This window comes from Cyprinus carpio, chromosome B7 (genome assembly GCF_018340385.1).
Source record: "Cyprinus carpio isolate SPL01 chromosome B7, ASM1834038v1, whole genome shotgun sequence".
NCBI classification, from domain to species: Eukaryota; Metazoa; Chordata; class Actinopteri; order Cypriniformes; family Cyprinidae; genus Cyprinus; species Cyprinus carpio.
Genome location: NC_056603.1, coordinates 10,248,002 through 10,263,904, shown reverse-complemented (window position 1 = coordinate 10,263,904; position 15,903 = coordinate 10,248,002). Strand labels below are relative to the sequence as shown.

At 36.5% G+C, this 15,903-nt stretch overlaps 1 protein-coding gene across 4 annotated transcripts; it reads right to left on the bottom strand.

Annotated features, from left to right (window-relative positions):
• Positions 1–6,495: 6,495 nt before the first annotated feature.
• LOC109092591 (transcription factor E2F8-like) lies at positions 6,496–15,650 on the bottom strand. Of its 4 annotated transcripts, none has more exons than XM_042727187.1 (14): positions 15,340–15,650; positions 14,235–14,325; positions 13,551–13,806; positions 13,296–13,454; positions 12,897–13,199; positions 12,180–12,341; positions 11,783–11,920; positions 11,464–11,661; positions 10,888–10,972; positions 10,344–10,815; positions 9,363–9,674; positions 9,059–9,194; positions 8,308–8,630; positions 6,496–7,288 (listed from the first exon to the last, which is right to left on the bottom strand). In XM_042727187.1, the coding sequence occupies exons 2-14, from the start codon at positions 14,316–14,318 to the stop codon at positions 7,136–7,138; spliced, it is 2,781 nt and encodes a 926-aa protein (XP_042583121.1). In that variant the 5' UTR covers positions 14,319–14,325; positions 15,340–15,650; the 3' UTR covers positions 6,496–7,135. The 4 variants fall into 4 exon arrangements, with proteins under 4 accessions (XP_042583121.1, XP_042583119.1, XP_042583120.1 ...); XM_042727185.1 differs by lacking the exon at positions 15,340–15,650 and adding an exon at positions 14,408–14,930; XM_042727186.1 differs by lacking the exon at positions 15,340–15,650 and adding an exon at positions 14,408–14,928 and having other exon boundaries at positions 13,296–13,452; positions 13,561–13,806.
• Between the last annotated feature and the right edge of the window lie 253 nt (positions 15,651–15,903).

Below are 15,903 nucleotides of genomic sequence, written 5' to 3'. Positions count from 1 at the left end.
CTTCGGCTCTGGAAAAGGCTCTGACATTCACAAGGATTGAAAATGATACGATCAATGCAAAACTGCCAACATCTAGAAAGAATGAGTGTTAAAAACATTAAGCTAATCTTTACCATTTGTTAAACGATGACAAAAGCTTCATTTATGTGCTATGTGACAGGTCAAATATAAAAATAGATGTATCTTATCTCAAAGTAATATGTCTCTTTCTATCTCATCTCTGTGAGCAGCAGAATATCACCTCACTAGTGAGGAATGCAATGATAACGGTCCAGAAATAGAACTTTTATTAGTGCCACTGCCAGCTTACAAGAAAGGACTGTTTTGTAGTGTGACTAAAAGACTACAATTCTGTAATTACCATTAGTGCTGTCAAACGATTAATCGCATCCAAAACAAAAGTTTTGCTTTGCATAATATATGTGTGTGTTCTGTGTATATTTATTATCTATATATAAATACACATACATACATTATATGTATTGAAAATATTTACATGTCTATATTTATATGCATATAATTTATATAATAAATAAATATATTTAATATATAAACAACATATTTTCTGAAATATATAGATGCATGTGTGTGTGTTTATATGTGTATATACACAGTACACATATATATTATGCAAACAAAAACTTGTGAAATATTATTACAATATTTTAAAATAAGTTATTTTAAAATAACTGTCTTATATTTGAATATACATATATTTTAAAATGTGTATTTATATATGTGATGGTAAAGCTGAATTTTCATTATCATTACTCCAGTCCTCCAGTTGTGCTGCTTAATATTTTTGTGGAAATCATGATAGAGTTTTTCATAATTCTTTGATGAACAGAAAGCTTCCTTCTTGAATGATAGTAATTTTTTTCAAATAACAAAAGCCCATACTTTTGAATGGGAGTGTAACTTTATTAATCTCATATTGATATTCTCTTTACACATATCCTACTTTGTAAGAAGGAAAGGTTTAGTAATGTCATGGCTATTGAATCAGTATTAATTAATAACTCTTTCACATTATGGACAATAACATTAACTTTCATTAAAAAGTCCTTAACAGAGCTTATATGTAACAGATACTCATTTAATGTACATTCAAATGTAGATATATTTGTTACATGATTTGTCTAACTGTGAATGTAGTATTATTACCTGTTTTTTTTATTATGAATTATTATATTGTGTAATTTCATTTTTGTTGATTTTATTGATGAAAGTCATAAGAGTTACACTCTCATCATTACTCAAATAAAACCTGATGAATTCTTTTAAAATCACTTTTTACAATAGTTCTCATTCCCAGTCCATATTTTTTGTAAAATATCTATGATTACATTACAGCACAAATGATAAAGCCATGACTAACAATAAAAATGCAAATGTTTAAATTCTACTTACACAGGTTATACAGTATAAGAAATCTTTTTCTGGAAATGATGCTTTCACCTCTGTCCAGCTCAGGGTCCTGATGATGTCCATTTCTGACCCTCTTTGGCGGGTCTTTATATACTGGGCATCACTCCCTCACCTCCACACACACACACACACACACACACACTCACTCATAATTTCAAGAGGACCAGGAGGCCGTGCTGACATTCAATTAGTCCATCCTCCTAAATTAACTGCTGACAAAACACAGATGCAATGCAGTTGCAGTGGCCTCCAGTCCTGAGCTCAGATATTCTACAAGCTCTGCAGCATTTGTTCAGCGCTTTAAAGGCTTGAGTGCTCAACTCAGTTTAACAACTGTGTGAGAAGTTCACAGACTTTTAAGCGTTTCTCTGCCTAATTACAGTTATTTTATGCTTTGGATGATTATCCAAAAGAACATTATGTACTTTACAGGCACAATTTCTATAACTACTTTGTATCTGATGCAGCACATTGCACATAATCTGAACAATTATAACGTTTAGACTTAATTCTTATTAGTAACATTATTTATCTATAATTTAATTTACTATTTAACCTAATTCAACTGTCTTTTTTCTTTCTTTTTTTTATTCAGTGGCATATAAATGGCATTATTAGCCAAAATTACAGATATGCACTTTGGCATATAATGGCAATAAATGGGAATATACAGCAGATATATAAAAACACATAAACGTGTTATATTCGTGTGCAATATTCCTTCAATAGCTACAATAGATATGTGAGGAAGTCACAGGGCCTACAGGCTTTAACTCACCGTTCACTGAAAATATTGCACTGATTGTCCATTTACAAAACGATACAGGTGCATCTCAGTAAATTAGAATGTCGTGGAAAAGTTAATATATTTCAGTTATTCAACTCAAATTGTGAAACTCGTGTATTAAATAAATTCAATGCACACAGACTGAAGTAGTTTAAGTATTTGGTTCTTTTAATTGTGATGATTTTGGCTCACATTTAACAAAAACTCACCAATTCACTATCTCAACAAATCAGAATATGGTGACATGCCAATCAGCTAATCAACTCAAAACACCTGCAAAGGTTTCCTGAGCCTTTAAAATGGTCTCTCAGTTTGGTTCACTAGGCTACACAATCATGGGGAAGACTGCTGATCTGACAGTTGTCCAGAAGACAATCATTGACACCCTTCACAAGGAGGGTAAGCCACAAACATTCATTGCCAAAGAAGCTGGCTGTTCACAGAGTGCTGTATCAAAGCATGTTAACAGAAAGTTGAGTGGAAGAAAAAAGTGTGGAAGAAAAAGATGCACAACCAACCGAGAGAACCGCAGCCTTATGAGGATTGTCAAGCAAAACCGATTCAAGAATTTGAGTGAACTTCACAAGGAATGGACTAAGGCTGGGGTCAAGGCATCAAGAACCACCACACATAGACGTGTCAAGGAATTTGGCTACAGTTGTCGTATTCCTCTTGTTAAGCCACTCCTGAGGTGTCTTACCTGGGCTAAGGAGAATAAGAACTGGACTGTTGCCCAGTGGTCCAAAGTCCTCTTTTCAGATGAGAGCAAGTTTTGTGTTTCATTTGGAAACCAAGGTCCTAGAGTCTGGAGGAAGGGTGGAGAAGCTCATAGCCCAAGTTGCTTGAAGTCCAGTGTTAAGTTTCCACAGTCTGTGATGATTTGGGGTGCAGTGTTATCTGCTGGTGTTGGTCCATTGTGTTTTTTGAAAATCAAAGTCACTGCACCCGTTTACCAAGAAATTTTGGAGCACATCAAGCTTCCTTCTGCTGACCAGCTTTTTGAAGATGCTGATTTCATTTTCCAGCAGGATTTGGCACCTGCCCACACTGCCAAAAGCACCAAAAGTCACTGGCACTCAAGCATTCAAATACAGTGCCACTTTATATCTGATTTCAACCTGTAAGAAATCTGTAAGAAATGTTATGATCCATAGACAAAATAAATGATGAAAATTAGCTGTTATGTCAGAGAAATAGCCTAGCCTTGTGACCCACGTTCTGACATATGCTACAGCTGTGCACAAGGTGACCCGAGTACAAGTCTCGGCTCAAGGTTCAGGCTTTTCAAGCCAATGTCAAGTTGTGTTATCAATGTATAATGGATTATGTAGATGTGTTTTAAATTATAGAAACAATATAGATACTCATAATGTGACATTTGTATACTTTCAATAAATAAGTCTTTACATAGTCTCTGAATACTAATTAGGCTTGCTAATTTATAATGTTTTCAGTATTGTTTGTGATCTTAAGATGTAATATGTATTTGTATTATTTCTGTTTACACTGTTGTATGCTCCTCAGTTGCAGGCCATGAGGAAGAACTCTATCATGCACACAGTGAATAGAGCTCAGTGCTGCTTACTGGGAGAGCAGCTGGAAAACTGGAGGAGAAGAACAGTTGAACACCTGTTAATACAGACTGTATTATTTTTCTGCAAGAACCACAACAAGCAAAGACAATGATGAGCACTCTGAGCAAACAACAGTCAGAAGCTTGATTATGCACTGCACTTTACTGAGTTCTGCAACTTGTGATGCTGAGTTAGATTTTGAGTTTTTTTTTTTTTTTTTTTTTTGAGTGTTTAGGATTCTGGGAACAAAAATAAAACTTCCTGCTATAAAATTTATAAGAATGTTAGGGGATAATGTTCTAATAATGTTATGACTAAACATTTAAAGAAGGTCACCACAGTGTTTTTAAAGCATTTCATTCTACCTTTTAGAAGAATGTTCTAAGAACAAAAATAAAACTAAAATGTTCGTTCTGAAAATAAAAACTACCCACTGAAAACGTTGTAAGAATGTTAGGGAAATGATGTTCTAACAATGTTATTACTAAACATTTTTAGAATGTTTGAAGAGAATGTTATCCTATCTTATAGGAAAATGTTCTGGTAACAAAAACAAAACTACCTGCTAAAAACTTTATAAGAATGTTATGGAATACTGTTTAAACAATGTTGTCACTAAAAAATTTTAGAATGTTTTTAGAGAATGTTATCCTATCTTTTGAGAGAACGTTCTGGGAACATAAATAAAAGTGCCCGCTAAAAACATTGTAAGAATGTTAGGGAATGATGTTCCCTAACATTAGGGTGTAACATGTAGAGTGACATGGCCACGATGATCGAGGTGAAGAAGGATGAGGCCAACCATGACCGTGATGGGATTCCCAACGATACTTTACACATCTACGGCTATGAGGGATCTGAATCCCTGGCCAGTTCCCTCAGCTCTTTGGACTCATCTTCCAGTGGGTCCAATCTGGACTACAACTTGCATGAGTGGGGACCTCGTATCAGGACCCTGGTTCAGCTCTATATATGGAGTAGACGGCTCAGACTCTGATAGCTCCGACTGATCCTACTGAAGGCCTGGGTTATCAGCTAGCCAGCGTCCTAGGAAGACACATCAGCACGATGGAGACTGCTGTCTTCTATTCATGGGTATTTTTGTAAGAGTCCCTTTAAGAAAGGGATTAACAAGTGTTTCCTTCATGCATTGTTATGATATTATGATGAGCACTACTGTATTTGTAATTTTCATAGAATAAGTGTATGTTAGTAGAAAAACTTGCCTTGGGTTTTTCAGACTGGTTTTGTCCAGGTGGGTTTTGTATAAAACAGGATTGGACACTGTTTGGACAAACTCTCTGGTTTATCCTTACAGCAAATCACATTTCATCTTTGTTCATTTTTTTTCTTCTTCTTCTTTTGTGTTGTATTACTCAACACAGTCTCATGAAATGCGGGCTTGAGAACGGCGCGTCCAGCGGATTCGACGAAGGACACAAGAGACGACCCCGGGCTGGACTCCACTTCGTCCACGGTGAAAGCCGATTCGGCGATCCACAGTGCGAGGTTGATGTATTTCCTCAGCGACCACCACGGATCATCTCTAGGCATGATGAAGTGGATATCGACTTCTTTTGGAAGGCCAAAAAAAGTAGTTTCACTTTCACTATGAAACACAGCGTCTCCAAAACATGGTGGCAACAACAATACTACAGCGAGAATAAAAGTTACGCCTTCTTTCTTTGCGTAAACATTTGGGCGGTGTTATGCAAATCTTCCCACACAGTGACATAGAGATGTGTGTGGGGGGGGGGGTGTTTAAACGAGGTGTTTTTGGAGGGCATGGACGAGTGTTAACTTTTATAAAGAATACCTCTTTGGATTTGAGACTTTAGTCTTTGTAACTTTACAGATCTTCTTTATGCACCAAAAGCTTGAAACACTCCAAAGAGAAAAGAAAAATTTAAATCGCATCATATGACCCCTTTAATGTAATCTCTTAACAATGCATAAAACAAATTTATTGTACATTTGTACACTCAATAAGTTATTATTGCATACTGTTTTATATACAAATGTACACTCAATAAGTTATTATACTGTTTTATAATGTACTACAATACTGAGGTGCAGATAATTGGCACTATTTGCATTAAGTAGTATAAATAGCAGAAAATCCTGCTATTTTAACATAGTGTAAACAGTGATGGATTAAGGCACGGGTCTACCGGGCATGTGCCCAGGGCACTGGACCAGAGTGGGGCCCAGCCGAAATACCGCTACTCCTGGAACGCAATTTCAGCCAGGCCCCCTCAGATTTGTGAGGCAACTGGATTCTGAATGCAGCTTCCAAAGGAAAAAAAAAAAAAAAAAAAAAAATAGCCGAATGATATTTTTTAGATTTGATAAACACTGTAAAATAATCAGTGCATTTTCTATATCGTGATAGATTATTAAGATTATAATATGTCGGTCTAAAGTAGTTGTAAAAACATTCAAATTATATGAAGTCTTCTTGCTCATTTTCACATTGGAAATGAGAAATAAAAAAAAAAAAAAAAAAAACTTATTTAAAGGTTAATAAAAATTGTGATAATCACAAGTGTTTAACTACGAAAAAACAAGGAGCTCTATGAACTTTGGATTCATTGAAATATACTTGAAGACATTCATAAAGATATTTCAGACATTTCAGGGATGAAATAGTGGAAGGCATTTCCTCTAAAACATTTCACCAACAATTAAATAAACACAAGAGTGGAGCACATTCATTTATCTTTATTACATAGAAATCAGATTGTAAAGACAGTTCAAATAAATGATGTGCAGATAGAAATATTACTAGATTTCATTAACATAAAATACATCTACAATATTTAATAACACCCTTAATCTAACATTCTCCCATATTAATACATCATAACACAATGGCAAGTTATGGCAATTTAATATACTGTGGTACTTCAACACTTTAAGGCGATGCCACTCACAACAATTAAAAAAAAATCATACAAATTTGTTTCCTAAAATCCCTGAAATTAGATTTCCTGTTAACGTTTCATACACCATTTGAAAATTTTTGCTCATTCTTCCATTTTTAACCCTAAATTTACAGCATATTTAAAAAAAAACTTTATTTTTCAAATAAACCCCGACTGTCTTGGTAAATAGCATAGCACCATGTTTGAGGTCATGCTTTCCTCAAGAGCCTCAGCAGTAAAGGCATCAAGCACCACAGACTACTGTGAAGTTAATGCAGACCCTACAGTAAAGTAACAATATAAAGAGGAAAACATAAAAAAACACTCCAAGACAAATAACAAGCACACACAATGGCTCAAACAGAACAGTGGTTTTTGGCAGTGTAAGGACTGCAGATGTGATGATCGTCAGTGTGAAGGTCTTAGGTGTCCTCTGGACTCACATCAAGCTTTCTCTGAGGGATGTAGATGTTTCTGGGAGCCGCGGTGTTGGTTACAGTAGGGAAGGAGACGGGCGTGTGAAAGAAACTCTGCTGGAGGTGTTGACAGGCACCTTTAGGTGTGGTTACTAAAGGCTGCAGGAGAAAGAGAGTAAATATGCAAATGACTTTTAAACAACAAAAGACTATTCACACAAACCCAGGGAGGCTCCAAGAAAAATGCAAATTACACTATTGTTCAAAAGTGTGGAGTCTGTAAGATTTTTTTTTTAAGAGTCTTATGCTCACCAATTTGATCAGACATCCAGTAAAAACAGTAATATTATGAAATATTATTACAATTTTAAATAGCTATTTTTTTTTTTCATTTTAATATACTTTCAAATGTAGTTTATTCCTGTAATACAAAGCTGAATTTTCAGCATCATTACTCCAGTCTTCAGCGTCACATAATCCTTCAGAAATCATTCTAATATGCCGATTTGCTACTCAATAATGTTTCTAATTATTATAAAGGTTGCGGCTTAATATTTTTGTGAAAACCACGATACACATTTTTTTTTTTCAGGATACTTTGATTAATTTGGAACAGAAATCTTTTGTAACAATATAAATGTCACTTGTGACTTTTTTTTTTAATTTATGAAAAAAAAAAAAAAAAATGATACTAACACCAAACATTTGAACGGTGTTGGTCAAACTAAATTTAGTTTTCAAGCAATAAGAAAACTAACTTTAATGTGACTTGAATGGGCATATACTACACACATAATAAAATGTTTTTATTTATTTATTTATTTATTTAAAGAAATCCTTGATATTTTGTCATTTGCCAACACTGGTGTTTTTAACAATTTGAAGCCAAAAAAATATTTTATTTTACTTTTATTATTCCAGGTTTCCTAAAAACATAGTTAAGAACAACAGTTAACTATTTTGTCTAAAGCGGATTATAATATTTTAACAAATTACAACATTAGTTATTATAGCAAAAAAAAATCATAATATTATAATTTCACTTACACTATGTAAAACTACATTTTTTTAATATATATATATTTTTTTACAAAAGTGAATTGCTGACTGTGTATAATCCCTTATGCTTTACTTTTTTTCTCTCTCTCCATATTGTTTCATCACTGCCGTGGCTGTACCTGTGGTATGCTGATGAGGGTGACGGGCTGCCCGTGTATGGAGGCCGGCTGCAGAGCTCGGGCAGGTGAGATGGGCTTCACAAAGATCATGCTCTGTTGAGGGAGCCCCGGGTGGGGAGACGGAAGCGTGCTGGCCTGCTCAGGAGTGGAGTTTGGTGTGCTGGTGCCGGGGATAAGGCCCAGGTTCTGCAGGGTGAAGTTGAGAATGGCAGGACTGGGGCTGTGGATGCGATGCCCTTGAGAAGGGAAGGGAGACACGGACGGTATCCGGTGGAGAGGGAGCCGGGTGGGGGTGACCTCTTGAGGAAGTAGATGTCTGGAACCTGGAAAGAACAGATTCATCAGTGATTGTTCAATTCATTACATGCATGTTTAACTGTTTTTCACTATTAACATGTGATTAGTGCTCATGAATTGCCATATTTCACAAATTTGCATTTTTGTAGTTTACACAGACACAATAATGTTCAAAAACTTGCACTAAGAAACCCATTTTCAAATGTTTACATTTTTAAGCTCCCAAATGCAGTCAACATGTAATGAATGGCCACAATGCATAAAAACTTTTCAGTTTTCAGTTGAAAATGCTCCATAAAACTAAAACACAATTTACTCACAAATCAAATCTCACAAATAAGTTTTACTCTACCTAAAATCAATATTTGATCAAAGAAATATAACTAACTAAATATAACTCCCCCCCCCCATCCATATATACAGATTTTTGGTATAACCTTGGGTATTGGCATACCTGCAGCTGGGGTGTGATAGATGTTGTATGTTGGTGTGGAGGCTTTGGAGCTTTCTCCAGTGGAGTATTGTGGATCTCTGAAGTTCACGATAGACTGCTGGGAGATCGGAATCAAATAACCTGCCGGGATCAAAGTCTGACACGAAAATAGAAATCAGAGTCAAGACTGAAACTCGTGTGAAAATAAAAACACCTAAAACCAATCTGAATCATTCCAACATGAGGGATATTGAGGATCAGACAAGACAAGGTGCACACGTGTAGTATTCCTGCACACATGGAGTGTAGTAAATTGTATTCCTACCTCTGTATGTATGGGTCCAGATGGCAGCACCATGTCCTGAACGCTGAGCTTCTGGGCCTGTGATTGTGGTGGTCTGACAGGCGTCAGTCCGGCCTCACTGTCTGAGGTCTGAACCTTCTCCTCCTTCTCCAGGAAGGTCTCCACGCTGTGCTCCAGAGGCGCTGTGCTGGTGTTTAGTGAGGGGGGCTGGTTCTCAGAGGGTTTGGAGAACTCCAGGTGCAGGGCTCTCGGGGAAGGCCGGTTGGAGGTAAAAGTCCCTCTGTGGGCCTTTAGACGAGCTTGCAGAATCTCACACAGCTTTGGTGAAACACTTAAAAGGAAACACACCAGAAGGTTAAAACTGTTACTCCGTGTACTGTAAACACATAAACTGCAGGTACTGAGCAGTTAATTTAAAACAATTCAGACTTAAAATTCCAGTTCAAACATTTAATTTACATATATTTTGTTTAAAGTTTAATATGTCTGTAACTACTGTTATTTTTCTTATTATTTTTACCTACACATTTTTACTAGATTTTAAAGCATGTGAAATATATGGGTCTATTTTTAATGTTTTCAAATTAGTTTTTCACAGATATGATAATTTATTGTATTGTTTAGACAATAAAATATAAAATAAATACAAATATGAAAATTAAACATGTAAAACAAATATTTGCAAACATTTAAAATGTAAAATAATTGTTTATGTTTTAGTTGGATGCATGTTATATTTATTTGCACATTTAATTAAATGAAAAAAAAAAAAAAAACTACACATTTTTACATAAGTTTTTAATATAACAAAAAAATAAAAATTGGTTCTGAATGTTTTTACTTATAAAATCTGTGTGTGTGTGTGTGTGTGTGTATCTATATGTATATGTATATGTATATGTATATATATATAATATATATTATATATATATATATATATATATATATATATATATATATATATATAATTTACCATGCCCTATATTCTTCACATAACCTTACCTTTGGCTCTATCCGCTGCAGTTTCGATGGACTTCCTGCTAAGCTCTTTTCTTCACATGCTCGTTTAAGGGTTGAGGGACTTGTCGGCTCTTTACCGTGTGATGATGGTTGGTTGGTTTGGTTACTGCTAGCTGTGGCAGCCGGTGATGTCTTTTTGTTTGCACTTCCCGGGCTCTCAAATGTCATTGAACGAACTGCTAGGCTAGTGGGGTGCGGTCTGAGAGAAGTGGGGTGCATGTAAACAGCATATGACCCGCCTGCCTGCTGCTGGGGTATCAGAACCGGGATGATCGGGGAGCACTTGGTAGAAAGGTAAGGAATCGCCCCTGCGGGAAGAACTGGGAATTGCATTCTCAGAGGCCCGAGAGACTGATGATTACTAGCAGACGTGGATTCGGGTAGCTCAGATACTTGTGAAGTGCTTCCATTCAGAGCATCTGTCACCTCATTCTTAGGCTGAATCCGATGGCCCCTGGAAGACAAATCATAGGTGTTACATCTGAAATGAGTAGTTCATGTCTTTCTTTGTTCTAAGTTTACTTACGTTGATTGTTCATCTAGTTGCTTTTTGCAGATGGCAGCCAGGTGAGCCATTTTGTTTGTGTAGAACTCGCCGTTTGCAGATTCATCTATAAAATGAAACGGGACATTAGTTTTCAGGTGTAGTAAAAGTCTAGAGATAATTACATTTTTTTTTTGCTAACCTTCCGTTCAAAAGTTCAAAGAAATCTCAATATGCTAAATTCATTTTAAATCATTTATTTTATCAAACATACAGTAAAAACAGAAATATTATCACAATTTAAAATTACTGCTTTGAATTTTAATATATTTTTTCAAGTATAATTTATTACTGTGATGGCAAAGAATTTTCAGCCATTTATCCAGTCTTCAACGTCACATATTCTACATCAGGCTTTTAATTACAAGCAACACAAAGCGCCCCAAAGATAATTTTGTTTGTGTGCGGTCAGATTTCAAAAAGGCAATCTCAAGCTGGAAGGCAGAAGAGAGGCTGGTACTATTAATAAAGACTAACCTTAAAGTAGAAAATCCCCACAGAAAACAGAAGATCATTAGTTGGTTGCTTTCTTATGATGAAAAAACAGTTATGGCTCACCTGTCATTTTAATGGGACTAGAAGGAGCAGAGTTGATTTTTCTGCGGTCATCTTGTATGCTCTTGACCAGCTTGACTAAGGAATGATGTCGAGTAAAACCTCGCTTTGTTCCGGGTGAGGAAAAGAGATTTTTGGCACAGTTGTCAACAGAGGAACGGGACTCCAGAAGCCGTGATGCTGCTGTTGAAGTCCCCAGATCTATAAAACAAACATAAGCAATAACAACACATGATATAAGAAGTGAGCATATACAGACAGCTCAAAATAAACACGATATATAGGATTATGAGCAATTTAATGTGAACTACGCTACACTTACCCTTTGGAGATGGTAAGTCTTCTGGCCCAGTCCACTTGAAAGCAGGCTTTCTTCCTCTATCTTCAGTCACATGCACTTTCTTTATCAGCTCTAGGCTGCTCAAAACATTTGCAATGTCATAAAGCCTGCGGATCTTAGCTGCCAACAAAAAAAAAAGAGATAATTTAGATAATCAATTCCATCTTCACTGAGCAGACAGTTAAAATACAGACACATTTTAGACTCAAGCATTAAAAAATTAGTTTCTTCAAATCAGTTTTTACTGGCTGAGTACACTTGATAATGCACTTTTTACAAGATTCGTATCTGTCTGCTGAAATGGAAAACAAATGTGCCACCCACTATAATAATGATTCAAAGTGCTTTTTATATCCACGATGAGAACAGCAGCACTCACTTTTGAACTTGTTTTTGTCCTGATCCACAATGTGATCTTCACCGATGAGGATCTTGGCAGCTATTTCGAGACTGACCACAGGAGGACTGGACACCAGGAACAACATGACGAACTTCTGACTCATCACTCTCAGAGATTTGTCTTTACGACTGTTGGCCGAAGCTGCAGATAAAAACAATGGGTCTCAGTTAAATCTGCATACAAATGTTTCCTGAACAAATCACGATTTACCAATAACTTTTATAACTAAAATGTATTCTAAATTTGCAAAAAGAAATAATGCAGGAACAATTGAAATCACATGCATGCAACAGGAGCTTTATACTCATGTTACGGTTAACTTTCATACATAAAATGAGCTGATGAGCTGCAAGGTTTCGCTGCATAAAAAATACATTTGCTGAGCTGCAAGGTTTCCATAGTTTTTCCCATAGACTTGACTTAATTTAAATTAACATAAAAGCATGTTTTTTTTCCTTTCAAGAAGGTTTTTCCCATAGACTTGACTTAATTTATTTTCCCAAAAATATGGTACTCTAAATTAAATGAATGCGTGTGTGCACATGTAATGAATAATTTTTTTTCATGAGAATTTCTTCTGTTGTACAATGTGAAATGATCCACACATTTAATAGAAATTAAACCTGATGTCCTTCTATAATGCATACATAAAACAATACAGTATCGCCTTAAGCAGATGGTCGTACATTATGTTACCTGCTTTAGGATCTGCTCCTGAAAGCTCTGCTTGACTAGAGTCTCCATCCATATCAAAACCGGACATTTCTTCATTCTCCTTCTCCTCTCCGTCCAAGTCAAACTCTCTCTCTAGGCTTCTTTGACGGATCTGCTGCATCAGTTGGTCGTAGCGGTTCTCTTTGCCGGACCGTTTCAGCATGGCAAGTGTCTGTGCAAGTTTCACCCGGCCATGCCACGTGTAGCGGTTCTTAGCCAGCCGGCTGACCATGTTTAGGCTCTCGAGAACGTTCATGATGTCGTAGATGCGACGTCGCTCCACATCTGGGAGGTTAGTGAGAATGGAAGCGATCAGGATTGATGAAACACATGATCTGCAGACTGAAATAAGTAGTGTTGTTTGATCATTCAGCAACTTACTTAGTTCTGTCGCCACATCGTCGAGGCTGATGTTGTTGTTTACAGCAGGATTGGGGAAGTTTGGGTACCTTGCAAGAAATTTGTAACACAGCAAACCTAGGCTTTTGTCTTTACGGCTTGTCTGGAGCTTTTCTACTTCTTCTCCTTGTTCAGGCTCCTGCGTGGCACGGCAATGGAAAACACACACGTGTAACGTTTAGCAATACAGACAGTAAATCAACAGATAGTGGGAGATGCATGAGATGCACACAGATTCTATCGATACCTGGGAGTTTTCCGATTCGCCGCTGTCTACGGCTCGCTCTTTCTCGCGGTTGCGAATCTCAGGACTGGCTGCACTGATGAGCATCTTCAGGTTGGAGGTAGGTGTCCAGGGATCGCTTGACGGTGCCTCAAGGCCCTTAGTAGGTGTTGTCAGGGGCCCCATGTTCTTATGGCTCTCCAGTAACGCAGCTTCTGAAGCCCTACTTGAGTTTTTTAGTGGTGTTTGTGGCTCTACAAAAACATGCCCCTATTTCATAGAAAAAAAAAACATTAGGTCTTATTGATCCTGATCATGCTGTTTTTCAAAAAATGCTTCCAGAGCAGAGTTTCCTAAACCTTTTACTAAAAAGGCCAAAGTAATTGTTCTATTTTATCCAACTATATTATATTAAGACATTTTTATTCTTTACATTTCAATGCAAAATTTAAAAATGTTAACGCAGAAAGATAAACTAGAAATGATGATATGCTTCAGTGGTTTTTTTCCCCCTTCTTTCTATTTTTCCCTCCTCTCGTGATATAAAATGACAAGACAAACCAAAGGTCAACACTCCTGGAGGCCCTTGTTTGGGCATGTTTGCTCTAGAGTTACTCTAAGAGTATGACAAGTTAACTTTATATATATTCTTCAAATCACTCTTTTGTGATTTTGAAGGCAAACTATTTATAACTGACCTTGTCATTTTCTGATCTTTCCTTGAAAGGACTTCTTAAAGGTTTTCTGATAAGCTTTTGACCTTCTGACAATGTACTGGACATTTTCCACCTAAAAAAAAAGAACACACGAGGCAACGTTAAAATAATCAACGTTCACTTATTATTATTTACTTTTAATAAAGCAGCCCTACCGTTTCTTTACAGCATTATACATTCTTGGAGACAACATTGTGAAGATCAGTCCGGGTATAACGTTCAACAATTTCTCGCTCAGCTAAAACTGTTTTTTAAACTTAACAAAAGTCAATCAATGTGCATAAATTAAAAAGTATTTTGATTTCAAATTAAAGTGTTGTTTTTTGCTCGTAGCAATAACTGACAAGCGTTCCATCGAATGGCTACGGAGAACTCGTACGAAAACACGCCCCCAACTGACAGCAGCCAATAAGCGCGGCGCTAGGAGGCGGGACTTCACCTCGTCCCGCGCGCCTCCACACTTTTTGAAATCTTGGCGCGGAATCTCGCCGATTGCAAAAGATTTAATCCGGAAGTTACTAACTTTAACAGAATTTAAAAGAATTCGTTTAGCTGCCCGATGGTCGAGCGCCTTGGATAACTCAAACAATCAATGTAAACTGCTAAGCGGTTTTTAAAATTACCAGAGTGACGTTACCAGCAGAGGTAGCTAATAACTCGGTCGCGTACGTGCTGCATAATATGTTTATTTCGTATTAAATGCATAATTATCGCCCAGGAACTAATTATATAAATATACATACGAACTACGATCAAGACTGTAGTCATGTTGGCTCATAACACTACAAAACTAACGTAAGTTAGCGGTTTCAGTCAGTTAGCGCGGGTTCAAAACTACCAAGAGCCGCCAGTCTGGCTTATGTCCTAAATGTATGAATGAATGAAATGAAATTAACGTAACGTTACGTATTACATTATACGTACAAATATGATCTGTCGATTAGTTTTATTACCTAAAGCGGATGTGTTAAGCCAAAACAAGCCTGAAATCAGCTAACGTGAAGTTAGCCCACAAGCTTACAGCCAACCACATAACATTACACTTTTCCAAACTACAAAAACATGATAACATTTAGAAGCTACTCACCCAAAAAGATAAATGTACCACTTTCACGTACTACTCGACATCAGTCGTGCCCTTAAACTCGTAGTAATACTGTACAGGTTGGTATTACACACGTATACAGGTCTCCAATAATACCGGATCCAACACTTCTGTAAATTAACCTTTAATAATTAAAAGTGGTATTAAAGTAACCGAAAATGAATAAAAAAGAGAAAAGAAACCGCTTTTGATGCATAGCTGAAGAAAAGTTATATGTGGCCGTTTTCTAGTGAGTAAAAAAGTTTATTTGATCAGTCTGACCATTTGTCCCGCCTAGATACTGGACGCAGCGCGCTACACTCCGCCCCGCCCCCGCTCGCCTCTCAGCCAATCACAGCTGGAGGATCCCAAACTCTGTTTTGACAGGGATTCAGTTTTATCGAAAGTGTATTATATGTATTCTATATACAAAAATATTGTAAATTTATAGTCTTTTAAAATTAGATGTTTATTGAGTGTTTTTTTTTATTTAAGCTCTTAAAAACCACCCGATGTGTATACATTGGCGCTCAAATTTTTCTTTCTTCCTTTTAAAATGTTTTTAAG